General features: G+C 31.1%; 2 protein-coding genes and 1 non-coding gene across 4 annotated transcripts; 2 read left to right on the forward strand and 1 right to left on the reverse strand.

The window, feature by feature from the left end:
- The first annotated feature begins 25 nt into the window (after positions 1 to 25).
- Positions 26 to 98, forward strand: TRNAR-ACG (transfer RNA arginine (anticodon ACG)). Its single transcript has one exon. It is a non-coding gene; the product is annotated as a tRNA-Arg (tRNA).
- A 680-nt stretch (positions 99 to 778) lies between these two features.
- Rab30 (RAS oncogene family member Rab30) lies at positions 779 to 7976 on the reverse strand. The gene is made up of 6 exons (XM_015931002.3): positions 7337 to 7976; positions 3786 to 6749; positions 3463 to 3704; positions 3178 to 3247; positions 2124 to 2309; positions 779 to 1539 (listed from the first exon to the last, which is right to left on the reverse strand). Exons 3-6 carry the CDS (start codon positions 3547 to 3549, stop codon positions 1250 to 1252), a joined length of 633 nt encoding a protein of 210 aa, XP_015786488.1. The 5' UTR covers positions 3550 to 3704; positions 3786 to 6749; positions 7337 to 7976; the 3' UTR covers positions 779 to 1249.
- Positions 7977 to 8503: 527 nt separating this feature from the next.
- Positions 8504 to 9904, forward strand: LOC107363808 (transmembrane protein 19). Of its 2 annotated transcripts, none has more exons than XM_015931077.3 (2): positions 8504 to 8803; positions 8957 to 9904. In XM_015931077.3, exon 2 carries the CDS (start codon positions 9001 to 9003, stop codon positions 9724 to 9726), a length of 726 nt encoding a protein of 241 aa, XP_015786563.1. In that variant the 5' UTR covers positions 8504 to 8803; positions 8957 to 9000; the 3' UTR covers positions 9727 to 9904. The 2 variants fall into 2 exon arrangements, with proteins under 2 accessions (XP_015786563.1, XP_015786562.1); XM_015931076.3 differs by having other exon boundaries at positions 8504 to 8798.
- Positions 9905 to 12313: the final 2409 nt, after the last annotated feature.

The following is a 12313-nucleotide window of genomic DNA, read 5'->3' on the forward strand; positions in this document are numbered from 1 at the left end:
AATTTACTTCTTGACCTTAGGTAACGGGGATGTGGCGCAATGGATAACGCGCCTGACTACGGATCAGGAGATTCTAGGTTCGAATCCTAGCATCCTCGAAATTTTTGCCTCTTTCCCTCATTTTTACCGAAACTCAGGCTACTTTTGGACCAATGAGTTAGGTCACTATCAGGTTACCACCGACTTTGGTTGCAATTTCGCGGTTGCTTAAAATCTCTTATTTTTGAATTGTCTTCAAGACTCGATATTGTTAGTTTTAAATTAGCTTCAAATTACATTTTAAAATCAGTTGACTCTTTGATTAATGGCTTATTCTTGGCTAACTCAGTGTTACTCAGTCAATTTCATTTCATTTACTTAATATACACTTGTATATTAAACAAATAATTCCTTGTTGTGATTACCTGCTGATTTGCATTTAATTTGTACGCTTAGTTAATTTATCGTGTACATTGTTTTAAATTTACATTTGAAATCTCGCTTTTGTTTACTCAATCTTTAAACTTTGATTTTAGAGCTTATTGTCAGTGGAGTTAATTAACACTTGTTTTTATTCAATGTGCGTCTTCTATTTGTTCATACAATTAGATAATGAATGCTGAAGCATTTGATTTGTTGTTAACATTTAGACTCACAGTTTCTCATAGTTTTTTAAAAATGTTCAAATCAATTGAAGTGATTTTTACAAGACAAACAATCTGTCTTTTTATTCGTTATTTAATTTTATGACATTTTAGAATAATTTCGTTACTTTGATAGAAAGGCTTTGACATTTAGATAATTGCTTTGATTGATTTAATAATTTGAAAAATACATGGACAATATTGTGAGACTTTTCTTAAAGCACAGTTTTAATATTTGATTATGTTAATCATCAGTCAATCACGGGATAGTAACAGCAAAATGTGAAAGTCAACTGAGAAAAAAAGGCAAAATGTGGACTTGAAACTGTAGTTGATTTAAATCTGTTTGTGAATCCACATAAATTGTTGACGACGACAATAGCGATGATAATGATGATGATAATTATTGGTGAGTTTTTGGTTTTTGTTTTTTTGGTGTATGTTTTTCGTGATTCTGGAGTTTTGCGACAATGAACAGTTTTGTGTTTAAGTAAAAAGCGAATGGTGAATGAAAATTCAAATTGAAAAAGGCAAAGTGAATGGAATTGGTTTTTGCCACAAAAACAAACAGTAAATAATGCATATAATAATTATGTGTAAAAAACAAAAGCAAACGATTAGTAAAACTAATTTGAAAAACAATTAAAACAATTAGATGGTTTTGAAGATTGGTTAAAGCTATTTGAAGTGATAGAGCGCGACATTGTGCCACCATTTGATTCTTGATTACGGCTAACCAGGATTTCAGCAATTTCACGAAATAACTTTTCCACATTTTCAGCCTCTAATGCTGATGTTTCCATGAATAAATCGAAATTGTTGTTGTGTGCAAATTGTTCAGCAATGTGTAAAGGAACTTCACGGTCTTTATCACATTTGTTACCAACAAGAACCTTAAGAACATTACGGCCGTTACCTGTAAATTGAATTCATAAAGAAAATACATCAGATTAGAATGATAAACTCTAAATATATAGAAGAAAAACAATAAATTTTATAAATCAAAAATTGCTGAATAGAAAAAAAGACCTAAAGAAATAAGCAGCGTTCGTTGCCAACAAAAAGACTTAATTTCGTTAAAATGCATAATTGTTACGGAATTGAAAACAGAATTTAATTAATTAGATGCTAGTTGGCAAGTTTGAATGAATATAAAGATTCCTGGAAGAAATAAGCTAATCACGCAATTTGATTAGTATTATAAAATGAAACATGAATATGGCAAATCTTCAACTACATCAGAAAACTGGAAAGTCTAACACACCTTGTTATCTCATGGTTAATGGATAGTTAAGAAATTTTGACAATAAATTGTAAATACTAATTAACTCAAGGTTATTATGGTTATACACATCCATTTTGTTCATGAATGTTGATGATTGAAATGGAGAAAAAAAACGTAGGAAGAAGGAAAACTTTCAGAATGATAAATTCATGAAAACAGTATAGTTTCACTCAATATCACTCTTCAATAATGTAGAACCATGAGAAAATATTTACCAGCGATGGCTGCACCAGCATATTGATCAATATCTCGACACCATTGTGGTAACGAATCAAAAGAGCATTGTGAAAAAACATCATAAACCAATATTAAACAATGTGCACTTCTATAATAGCTTTGTGTTATCGATCGGAATCGTTCCTGGCCAGCGGTGTCCCAAATTTGAAGTTTAACTTTGACATCTTGACAGAAAGAAAAAATGATCAGATTGATTGCAAAAGTAAAAAAATATAAAATAATGATTAAGAAAGATGAAAAAGATGGAGGCCAGTGAGAAAAGAGACTTAAATGTTAAAGGACGATAAGTTTTGAGAGCTGAATGAGTTAATTGAATGTAGTCTAAAATGAGATGTAGTCAGGTTGTACGGTTGTGTGAATGGGAAAAGTGTAGCTTACTGAATTCAACCAGTCAACAAATTCAATAACAGTACGCAAAATGAGTGCTAAAAGAACTGTACGCTCATCAGCAAAATGGCTGACTTTAAAATCTAGTTCAAAGTTGAACGAGCGAAGGACGGTAAAAGTAAAGTTAAAGATTACGATAAAAATAAAGAGTGAAAAAGAGTGGTTCATTGAACAGATAATAAAGAAAGTAATGAAATTGCAAACAATGCAATTTTGATCATAATTTAATTGCATAAAAATTTGCTTTCACTCTATTGTGTCTACTATTCTTATGACGTTACAGATTATGACTATTTAGATGACTCATTCCAGAAAAACTAGAAATGATTCAAACTGACTTTGACCAGCTTTTAATTACATCTGATTAGCTTTGTTATTATGAGCCAAGGTCATCAAGCGAAACAAACGAATCTCTATAAACTTTGACCTGGTCCATTGAACTTGTTGTTATGGTTGGCTGATAGTTACAGCAACTACAAATTGAATGATGTGCTTTTCCTGGTCAGCAGACAACCAAAAAAGAAAGAAGACAAAAGAAAGAAAAAAAAGGTTGCAACTTAATTCTCAACATGTCAATTCAACAATAGATCTGCAACGGCTAAAACCATCATTTTCATAATCATTTCTTTATATTCATTTTCTTACCGTTAACCATTAAAGACTTAATCATGAAATCAACTCCAATGGTAGCACCCTGAACATTAGGAAATACACCCTGGAGAATATAAAGATTTAAAAGGTAATGAAAAAAGAAGAAAAGCAAAATTAATGTAGGAATAATACAGAATTTCTTTTATAAGATAATAAACAGATCCGGGATAAACAAGCGATGACACAACAGATTAGTGATCTGATTAGTTGCATCTAAAAACTCTCTGTAGGTAATGAAGCTCCTAAATCCCTTTATCATGTTACTATCATGGTAATTACCTGAGCAAATCGACGAACAAGGCATGTTTTTCCAACCCCAGCGTTTCCTATGAGAACGATTTTGAATAAATACTTGTAATCTTCCATAAAATATGCTATTTGGAACCAAAATATCCAATTTGATTGAACTCGTGATGAGTCAGAGAGATATTAAAAAGTAAGACTGATGAAGGTAATCGTAATGATGATGATGATGATGATGAGCACTGTTGTTGAATTGTTGAATAATAAGGGGAAAAATCCTAAAATAAGAACACAAAAACAATAACAATAACAATTTATTAGATGATTTGGACAGAAGAAGAGAAGAGATGAACACTTACATATAAAATTTACCCAAGTGTCAGATGAACAGAAAGAAGAATCAATTAGTTTAAAGATTCAATCAATAAAGATAATTAAAATAATAAATAATTAACACAAAATGAATGAGCAACAATCTTTAATAGAGAAATTTGAGAATTGTGTTGCATCAATACCAATAATTTAGTAAGTGGATGAGGTTTTACAATACGAACTAACAATTACTTGTGGCTTGTATCAGTATCGATATTTGTCTCTCTCATTAAAGCTCACATTAAATTGAGTATCCCAATACGAATATCGGTACTTTTAAAGATTTTAATATCGATACTTAAAAACCGAATATTGATGCAGCATTGATTGATTTGAAATCAGAATCAACAGTTATGAAGACAAGTAAACCGACAACAGCGTAAAAGGACAATTTTATAAATTACAAAATTAAGATTGTTATTAATCTTACAATCTCTCTAATAAACCCTCTTAACCAGGTAAACTGGTTACCTTAACTGGTTACTTTTTCTGGTTTAAAGTAACCGATGACTTGTTGGTCATACGAAGAGCGTAATTCAAACAATAAAGAAAGGTTTCATTTTGTTTAATTTAACAAAGTAAGTTGGAAAATTTTGTAACCAAAAAGTGTCCAATTGAACCAGATTTATTTACTCATCTTCATGTCTTCATCTTAACTCAAATTTATCTCTAATCAAGTATCATTTAATCCAATTTGCAAATTCGTGTGACAATCAATGGATATTTTTTAATGTTCATCTTTTATCTCCTAAGGAGTCTTCAACCCCTGATCCACTTAGGGAGTAACAATAGCTTTTTGTTTAATTTAAAACAGGTAAAATCGTATAAGTATTAACTCTTACCTTTTGATTAACTGTATATTAATAATAATCAGCATCAAAAAGGAAAATTTTAACTTACAATTATCATTACCAAAATTTATCGACATCCTCTTTAATGAAATTACGGTAAACCATGCATTTTATGCCTTATTTTATAGCTTAACCAACTTGTAGTCTGATTATAAAATTAGTCTGAAATAAAATCATCAATTGATTCCTGATATTTTTAGCCATTTGAGGAAACTTCTCAATCTGATGTTGTTTTTGGGTTAAATACAGAAAAAAAACACCGATAGATGGCTCTCACCTTTCACCCAAATCCTTATTATTGTATAATGTTACAAATCGATGATGATGAGAACCGTTTTTTCAATGTTTGATTTGATTACTGAATAAATTTAATGTAAGGTTATGTCTGGTTAGTTAATTTTATTTCTGTTGTATTTTATCCAGAAAAGTTGGTGTTTTGCATCTATTACTAACACTTGACCAAGTGTAAAATGATGAAATTGAACAGCCCGTTCAATGATGAATTATAATACAATATAATATGATTGTTTATTAGTTGTTTAAATTGTTTGATTTAATAAAATCATACCTTGAGAATGTGACATCTGAGCTTGTATTGAGTTGCATTTGTTTGATGTTGGATCGATAATTTGAAGGATTGATGGCAGTAGAAGCAGTTCAAAGAAGCATCAATGGACGGTGTTTTTATTGATCTTTGGTTATGCAAAAAGTTGTTGTTTAAGGTGGCCTTTATGCTTTTTAATTTGACTCAAATTAATCTTCAACTAAATCTGTAGATCTAATCATGTAAGAATGCAAAAGTAAGTCATTACAGCCTAAGCTATCAACATTCGCAACATAACTATAAAAAGGTGATGAAAAACAATGTGACTTTGTGAAAACTGATGATCAGTAAAAGACGAGAAGCAACTAATGATTGAAAAAACTATAAAACAATAAAAATCTATGGTTTTATAACAATCGCTTTTATAAGAATCCTGAAGACATTTGAATTACAAAAAGAAGAAATATCAAAGTTCCAAGTATAAAAAGGTCATTATCAAACTAGAGTTAGTATTCAATTATCAATCACTGAAAAACCTTCAAGAAACAGCAATGCGCCTCTCAAAAAATTTCAACCTGAATTCATGAAAAACTATACAGAAACTGACACAAGACTATTACCCATGAACTATCCATTTTTCATTCATTAAGTTACCAGTGAGAATCCTTCCTAGTCACATGAAATTATCTAAAAATGAAACAGATTATCTAAAGGTCTAAAGGCTTTACTGGAAGGTAGCAACAGTTAACCTCTTTAAGTTTACGAAAAGTCGATTCAAAAACTGTAATGATAAATTGCTATCAAATTGATTAAAAAATGAGGTGAATCAGTATTCAAGCTTCAAGAAAATAAACAAATTTATATCAATAGAATGGTTCCGATTCTACAAACACAAATCAATCAATTGTTTCTCGAGAAATGAATGCTCAAATTGGCTAACCTGAAACTCGAGCAAATGGACCAAAAGCAAAAAGACCGAGCAACAAATTCCGTTAATTAAGCAGAGTTGAGCAAAATTGTTTGGTGAGAGTGTAGTTTAACGGACCAACAGAGATATCTATCATTTTTAGCTCAGGATTAAGCTTAAAGTTTGATTATCTGGATCTGGATCGAGACTCTGTTGGTTGCATTTCAATCAATTTCTTAAATCTTTAGTCTTCAGTTGTATTTCTTGGTTCGTGTAACAACACTCTTGCCAAAGAGTTACTAAGAGTACAAAATGTCCGAGCTATTGTCAATGTTCAAACCTACAACTATGAAACCTAATTTTCAAATGATGAGTATTCAATTTTCAGTAAGGTTTCAGTATTAGGCGAACCCAAAAAACATTGGACAGAAAACAAAAGAGACTGAAAAGATGATCCAAAAATGATTATAAACTCGATGATCAAAGGTTCAGCTTACAAAGCTTGATGAACTGCTTAGCCAATTTTTGTAGAGTAACGTGTTCGTCCTTTTTAAGCTTTATGATTAAGCCAACGTGATGTAAAATGTCTAGTTTTATGACAATCAAAGCATCACCAACACGACCATCGCCATTTGCAATCCCTTTGAAACTGAAACCAGAGGAATCATTGAATTTGTTCAATGTAAACCATAAAAATTCAACTAAAAAATAAATACTCAAAACCCAAAATCACATCATACTTCTGTATCTAAATTACAGCCAATTCATATTGTCAAGACAAATTGATTGAATTCAAAATGAAAAAGCATTTTAATTTTTGGTCAAATCAATCAGCTTAGAGTACATTTTTATTCTTAGTGATTAATTACCAAGGAATTGAAATTTGACCTGAAATTTACCAAGAAATGTTGGTTTGAAAATTGAAACATTAATCAAGCTATTCTAATTAGTTATTGTTTTACTCGTTCTAAGTCTTTTTTCATTGTGAATTCAAGTCTCTTCAAATGAGATCGGCATCTTTAAATTGCTATTAAAGTCTCACCACACTGATAGGATTAATTCAAGTCCTAAATTTAATAAGCGAAACCTAATTGAATTTTTAATCATTCAATGAACTTGTTTAGATTATCATTTATAAACTGAATTGATGAAAATTTTGAGCTAAATTATTCTGTGAATGAAGTGAAAATGTCTTAAATTGTGTATATTAAGATTAAAAATGAGTTTTTTTGTTACCTTTTAGGAGAATCTTTGACTTCCAGTTTGGTTACAAGTGAAACAAAGGTGATAACTTTCAATGTAACGAACATTTGGCTCGTTTATCCGTCAAAAACTCGAGCATTGGGAATAACTTTGAAAACTTGCTCTTCTAACAGGTCAATATTTTTCTGGAGCATTTGATTTCGCTTCAATAAATCAGCAGTTTTAAGAGTAACTTCAATAAGATCACTTTTATTAAGGAAATCCCAAGTTTCCTTATACCGAGCACGACGCTGTTCAGCTGAATGACCAGAAACGGGATACATATTGATTGAACTGGTTGAGTTTGAATGAAGGTTTGGCTGAAAATTGGATCCAATAAAGTTCATCGTTGAATCTGTAGTTAACATTTGAGACTTGCTTCTTAAAGGTTTGTTGTCTTGTTTATATTAACAGGCATGGAAAGGTGAACACTTGATAGACTCCATGGAAGGATGGAGTGGATCACATGAAGGTAACCAACAGTTGAAGATGCGGTGGATACAACGTGACACCTTTCATTCCTACTGAGTAAAATTGTCACGTTACAGAAAATTTAACCCATGAAGATAGCCAATGCATTTATTACAATGCAAACATTAACTTGAACCACATTTAATTGAGGCACGAATAAACAACTGTACATAATAAATGTATTAGTTTTCTCTACCATTTATATCATTTAATCGGTAAATTATCATAAATCCAAGCTTAACCAAAATTCAAGCAAATCCACTGATTGTTATTGTAGTCTATTGATACAGATTTCATGTTTATTTTTTTAATAAATCACAGTTTATTTTGCTTTTTTATCAGTGATTTTCACATTGAAATGGGAAAGATATTCAGCATTTAATTTTGCTCTTCTAAAATTAAATTGCTAGCAAGAGCTGAATTAAATGATGAATGCTGTATACAGTATTGCGAGAAACTGCTTTCAAAAATGATCATTTACTGGGTCTAATGAGATTTAGGTAGAAAATTTGGCTATGAATTTAAAATTTTATTTCAATTGCTGGCTAAATTTATTGAAGGAACAATTGAATTGCTGAATTTAGATTTGCCTTTTTTACAGCAAAAGTTAGCAATCTTTGACAGAAGTCGCTGTAATCAGCTGATGATTCTCCCATCTTGAGAACAAAGCTTCAAACTAGTTTTTACTCACTTGCTGCAGCTATAGAATGAAGAGGGTTGTTTACAAATTAATTTAATTTTTTAACCTACAATTTTCAATTTTTTAAGTTAGATGCATAAGCTGTTATCCCTAATTTTTGTTTTGTTGGTAAATTGTTCTTCCACGGTTAATAATAATTTAAGAATCTGTATAGATAAGTAATAATTATGTTGTCTACCGAATCTCCATCTGCAATACGATGGTTACTCTCCTTTCTTATTCCTACCCTGGTTGTTATTCATGGTTATCGCAAAAAACATCTTAACTGGACTGGATCCATTTCTGGTAAGGTAATTATTGCTATAACTCTTAAATAATCAATACAATAATAGCTTACAATAATCATCTCCATTCATCTTGATCAATCTGAATTTTTTACTACTGTTAAATCTAATGTTTACTTTTATGCTGACCGGCTTTTCTTTTCTCTTTCCATGTTAAAGCATTCATTGTTGGCTTCATCCTTACAATTAGTAACTCCTGTTTTATGGCCTGTATGTTGACATTTTTCTTTACCTCATCTCGTGCAACTAAATATAAAAGTCATCTGAAACGTAAAATTGAATCAGATTATGAAAAATCAAGCTGTCGTAATTGGATTCAGGTTATTTGTAATGGTGGAGTGGCTTCTCTATTTGCCCTGGTCTTTATGTCTTATCAAGGAGTTGGCCAAGAAATTCCAATCAATTTAAATGACAATTTTTATTCTTCATGGTTTGCAATTGGAGTTATGGGAAGCATTGCTTGCTGTAACGGTGATACATGGGCTTCTGAATTAGGCCTAGCCTTAAGCTCTGACAATCCTAGATTAATAACAACATGGCGTAAAGTTCCTAAAGGTACAAATGGAGGTGTTACTCTGATTGGTCTGATACTTTCAGCTTCGGGAGGATTAGTCATTGGACTTGTTTACTATTTGGTTTTAATATGCTCTGTGGACCAAAATATTCTCGCAATTAATCCACCGCAGTGGCCAATTATTTTTTACGGACTCATTGCTGGCCTTTTAGGATCAGTTATTGACTCGTTATTGGGAGCAACATTGCAATTTTCTGGTTTGAATCGTGCCACTGAAACGATTGTCGAAGTACCCGGTCAAAATATTGAATGGATCAGTGGGGTTCCAAGACTAAATAATCACTCGGTCAACATTTTATCGTCTCTTTCTATGGCTTTGATTACGCCTTTGATCTCTCAATTTCTATGGCCATAAACATATACAAGCTTCAAAAACTGACTCAGCAGCTCAACAAATTTTTGTGTTATTCTATCTATTTTGAGAGCTTTTATTAATTCTGATACGAATCTTTTTACAAACTTATCACTACGAGATTATCATATTTTTCAAGTCTTCTTGTATGTAAAATTAATAAAGATAATATTTACTATAACATTTGCTGCCAATTTTCATTAATTCACACTATTCGAGATTTTTGCATCACTAAAGATTTATTTTATATTCTTGATAAAAATTCCAGGTTGAGTTTATTCATTAATCCTAAGTCTTACACCGAAAGCCTTGATACAGAGATAAAACCAAAATTTCGACCATTTCATTTGAATTTTCATGTTTATCTAAGATATTCAAATTATATAATATCCTGGTCTTTGCCATATAATCCCCAATAGATGTAATATTTATTTTAGTATCCATTGCATATTTCAACCTCCCATGGCTAACCTCCCATACAAATATTACCATTTAAATAAAATCAATTTGCAATAACTATTTATGCAACATTCAAGTTGATTGCAACTGTCAGTAGAGAACTAAATTATGCAACCAAAACAAAATTCAACCTTATATTTGGAATGATTTAGTCATTTCAAGTTAAGATTCAACTTTTAGGTTTGTAGGGATATAAAAAGTACACACAAATTTGTATGATTTAAAGATGCCTGAATGACAGTTTTCGAGAAAATCGAGTACGAAGTTGAAACGTAGATCGCTTTTTATACAATTATGAAAGAAGTTTTGTTGAAACTCATTTCACTAATGTGACTTTTGATTTGCAACCAGAAAATGCACTTATTTGAAGAAATAAAACTTTCTGCTTCCTTTAAAACAGATCAGTTGACAGATTTAAACGAAAGACGAAATGATCTGTTTTATTCTGAGAAGAAAAGTTTATTTCTCAAAATAAAAGCCAATTCTTGTTGGTCATCGAAAGTTACACTAGAAAAGTGAGTTTGAGGAAATAATCTGTATCCATAGCTGTATAAAAGGCATTCAAAGTTTCGAACTCAACCTCGATTTTCTTGCAAACTAGCGATCGGAAAAGGTTTCTAATAGCAGCAATAAACTTTTGTCCCTAAACTCTGCAGAATCCCAACTCTTAATTTGATTGTCACATCTTCTACACTTAGTACTTCGTTAAAACAATGAAGAATGTAACTAAAAAGACACAATAAACACAATTGTAACATTTTTGCACATTTATGCACAAATTGACACAAACACTGAAAGCAAAATGGGCAAAAACGGGTAAAAATTGAGTTCTCGACAAATTAAACTCTATGAGTTTGTAGGGAAATAAAAACTGAGTCCATCTGTATGATTTAAAGGTGTCTCTGATCGATAGTTTTCGAGATAATCGACGTTAAAGTTGAAACTTCGAACGCCTATTATAGCATTATGAAAGCAGATTTTTAGGTGAAACTCATTTTTCTGGTGTAACTTTCGATTCGCAACCAAAAAATGTATTTATTTTGAGAAATAAACTTTTCTTCTCAGAATAAAACGGATAAGTTCGATTTTCAATTAAACCGACCTCTTTCTGCGACCGTAAGAGTAATGGAACTGAAACTTATTATGAGCCCATAAAAATTGATTGCTCACAACCTGGCTTGAATAAATTCTTCAATTCATCGATAGTTCTTTTGTTTTTGGACATTGACCTAAAAACTTTGCGTCCCGATATCTCGAGAATGGTAACATCTAAAATCATCAATCATTGGCTAATCATTAGATTTCATTATGGGCAATAACATAACAAGGCTAATTAACGTAGAAATCTGAACTAATTCATTTGATGTGGAATATTCTTCAACACATCGTAAGTAACCGTCTAGCTTTGTTAAGGTAATATCAAATCTGACAACCTAATTAATATAATTTTATAACATTTTTTGTGGTTCCTTAAATTATCTGAAATTTCGGTATACCATAGCACATAATGAGATCGCATGATTGGTCAATGAATGATGATTGTACCTGCAACCATTCTCGAAATATTGAGTCTCGAAGTTTTTTAGGTTAATGGCCAAAATCAAGCGATCAATAGATACATTGAACAAAGTTCAAGATCGTTGATGTATACAATCAAAATTTATGAACTTCTAATAAATTTCAGCTCACTGACTCTTTTGGCCACAGAAATTTGTCGATTTAGTTGAAAATCGAAATGATCTGTTTTATTCTGAGAAGAAAAGTTTATTTCTCAAAATAAATGTATTTTCTGGTTGCGAATCGAAAGTTACACCAGAAAAATGAGTTTCACCTAAAAATCTGCTTTCATAATGCTATAATAGGCGTTCGAAGTTTCAACTTTAACGTCGATTATCTCGAAAACTATCGATCAGAGACACCTTTAAATCATACAGATGGACTCAGTTTTTATTTCCCTACAAACTCATAGAGTTTAATTTGTCGAGAACTCAATTTTTACCCGTTTTTGCCCATTTTGCTTTCAGTGTTTGTGTCAATTTGTGCATAAATGTGCAAAAATGTTACAATTGTGTTTATTGTGTCTTTTTAGTTACATTCTTCATTGTTTTAACGAAGTACTAAGTGTAGAAGA

This window comes from Tetranychus urticae, chromosome 2, assembly GCF_039701765.1.
Source record: "Tetranychus urticae isolate SD_2017Ah chromosome 2, NJAU_TeUrti_SD_1.0, whole genome shotgun sequence".
Classification (NCBI taxonomy): Eukaryota; Metazoa; Arthropoda; class Arachnida; order Trombidiformes; family Tetranychidae; genus Tetranychus; species Tetranychus urticae.

Coding starts and splice junctions, on each gene's coding strand:
- LOC107363808 (XM_015931076.3), top strand. CDS start 8,681: ATGTTGTCTACCGAATCTCCATCTGCAATACGATGGTTACTCTCCTTT. Junction 8,799..8,956: donor CTGGACTGGATCCATTTCTG/GTAAGGTAATTA, acceptor TCCATGTTAAAG/CATTCATTGTTGGCTTCATC.
- Rab30 (XM_015931002.3), bottom strand. CDS start 3,549: ATGGAAGATTACAAGTATTTATTCAAAATCGTTCTCATAGGAAACGCT. Junction 2,310..3,177: donor TAAGTCTTTAATGGTTAACG/GTAAGAAAATGA, acceptor CTTTCTGTCAAG/ATGTCAAAGTTAAACTTCAA. Junction 1,540..2,123: donor TGCTGGTGCAGCCATCGCTG/GTAAATATTTTC, acceptor TTCAATTTACAG/GTAACGGCCGTAATGTTCTT.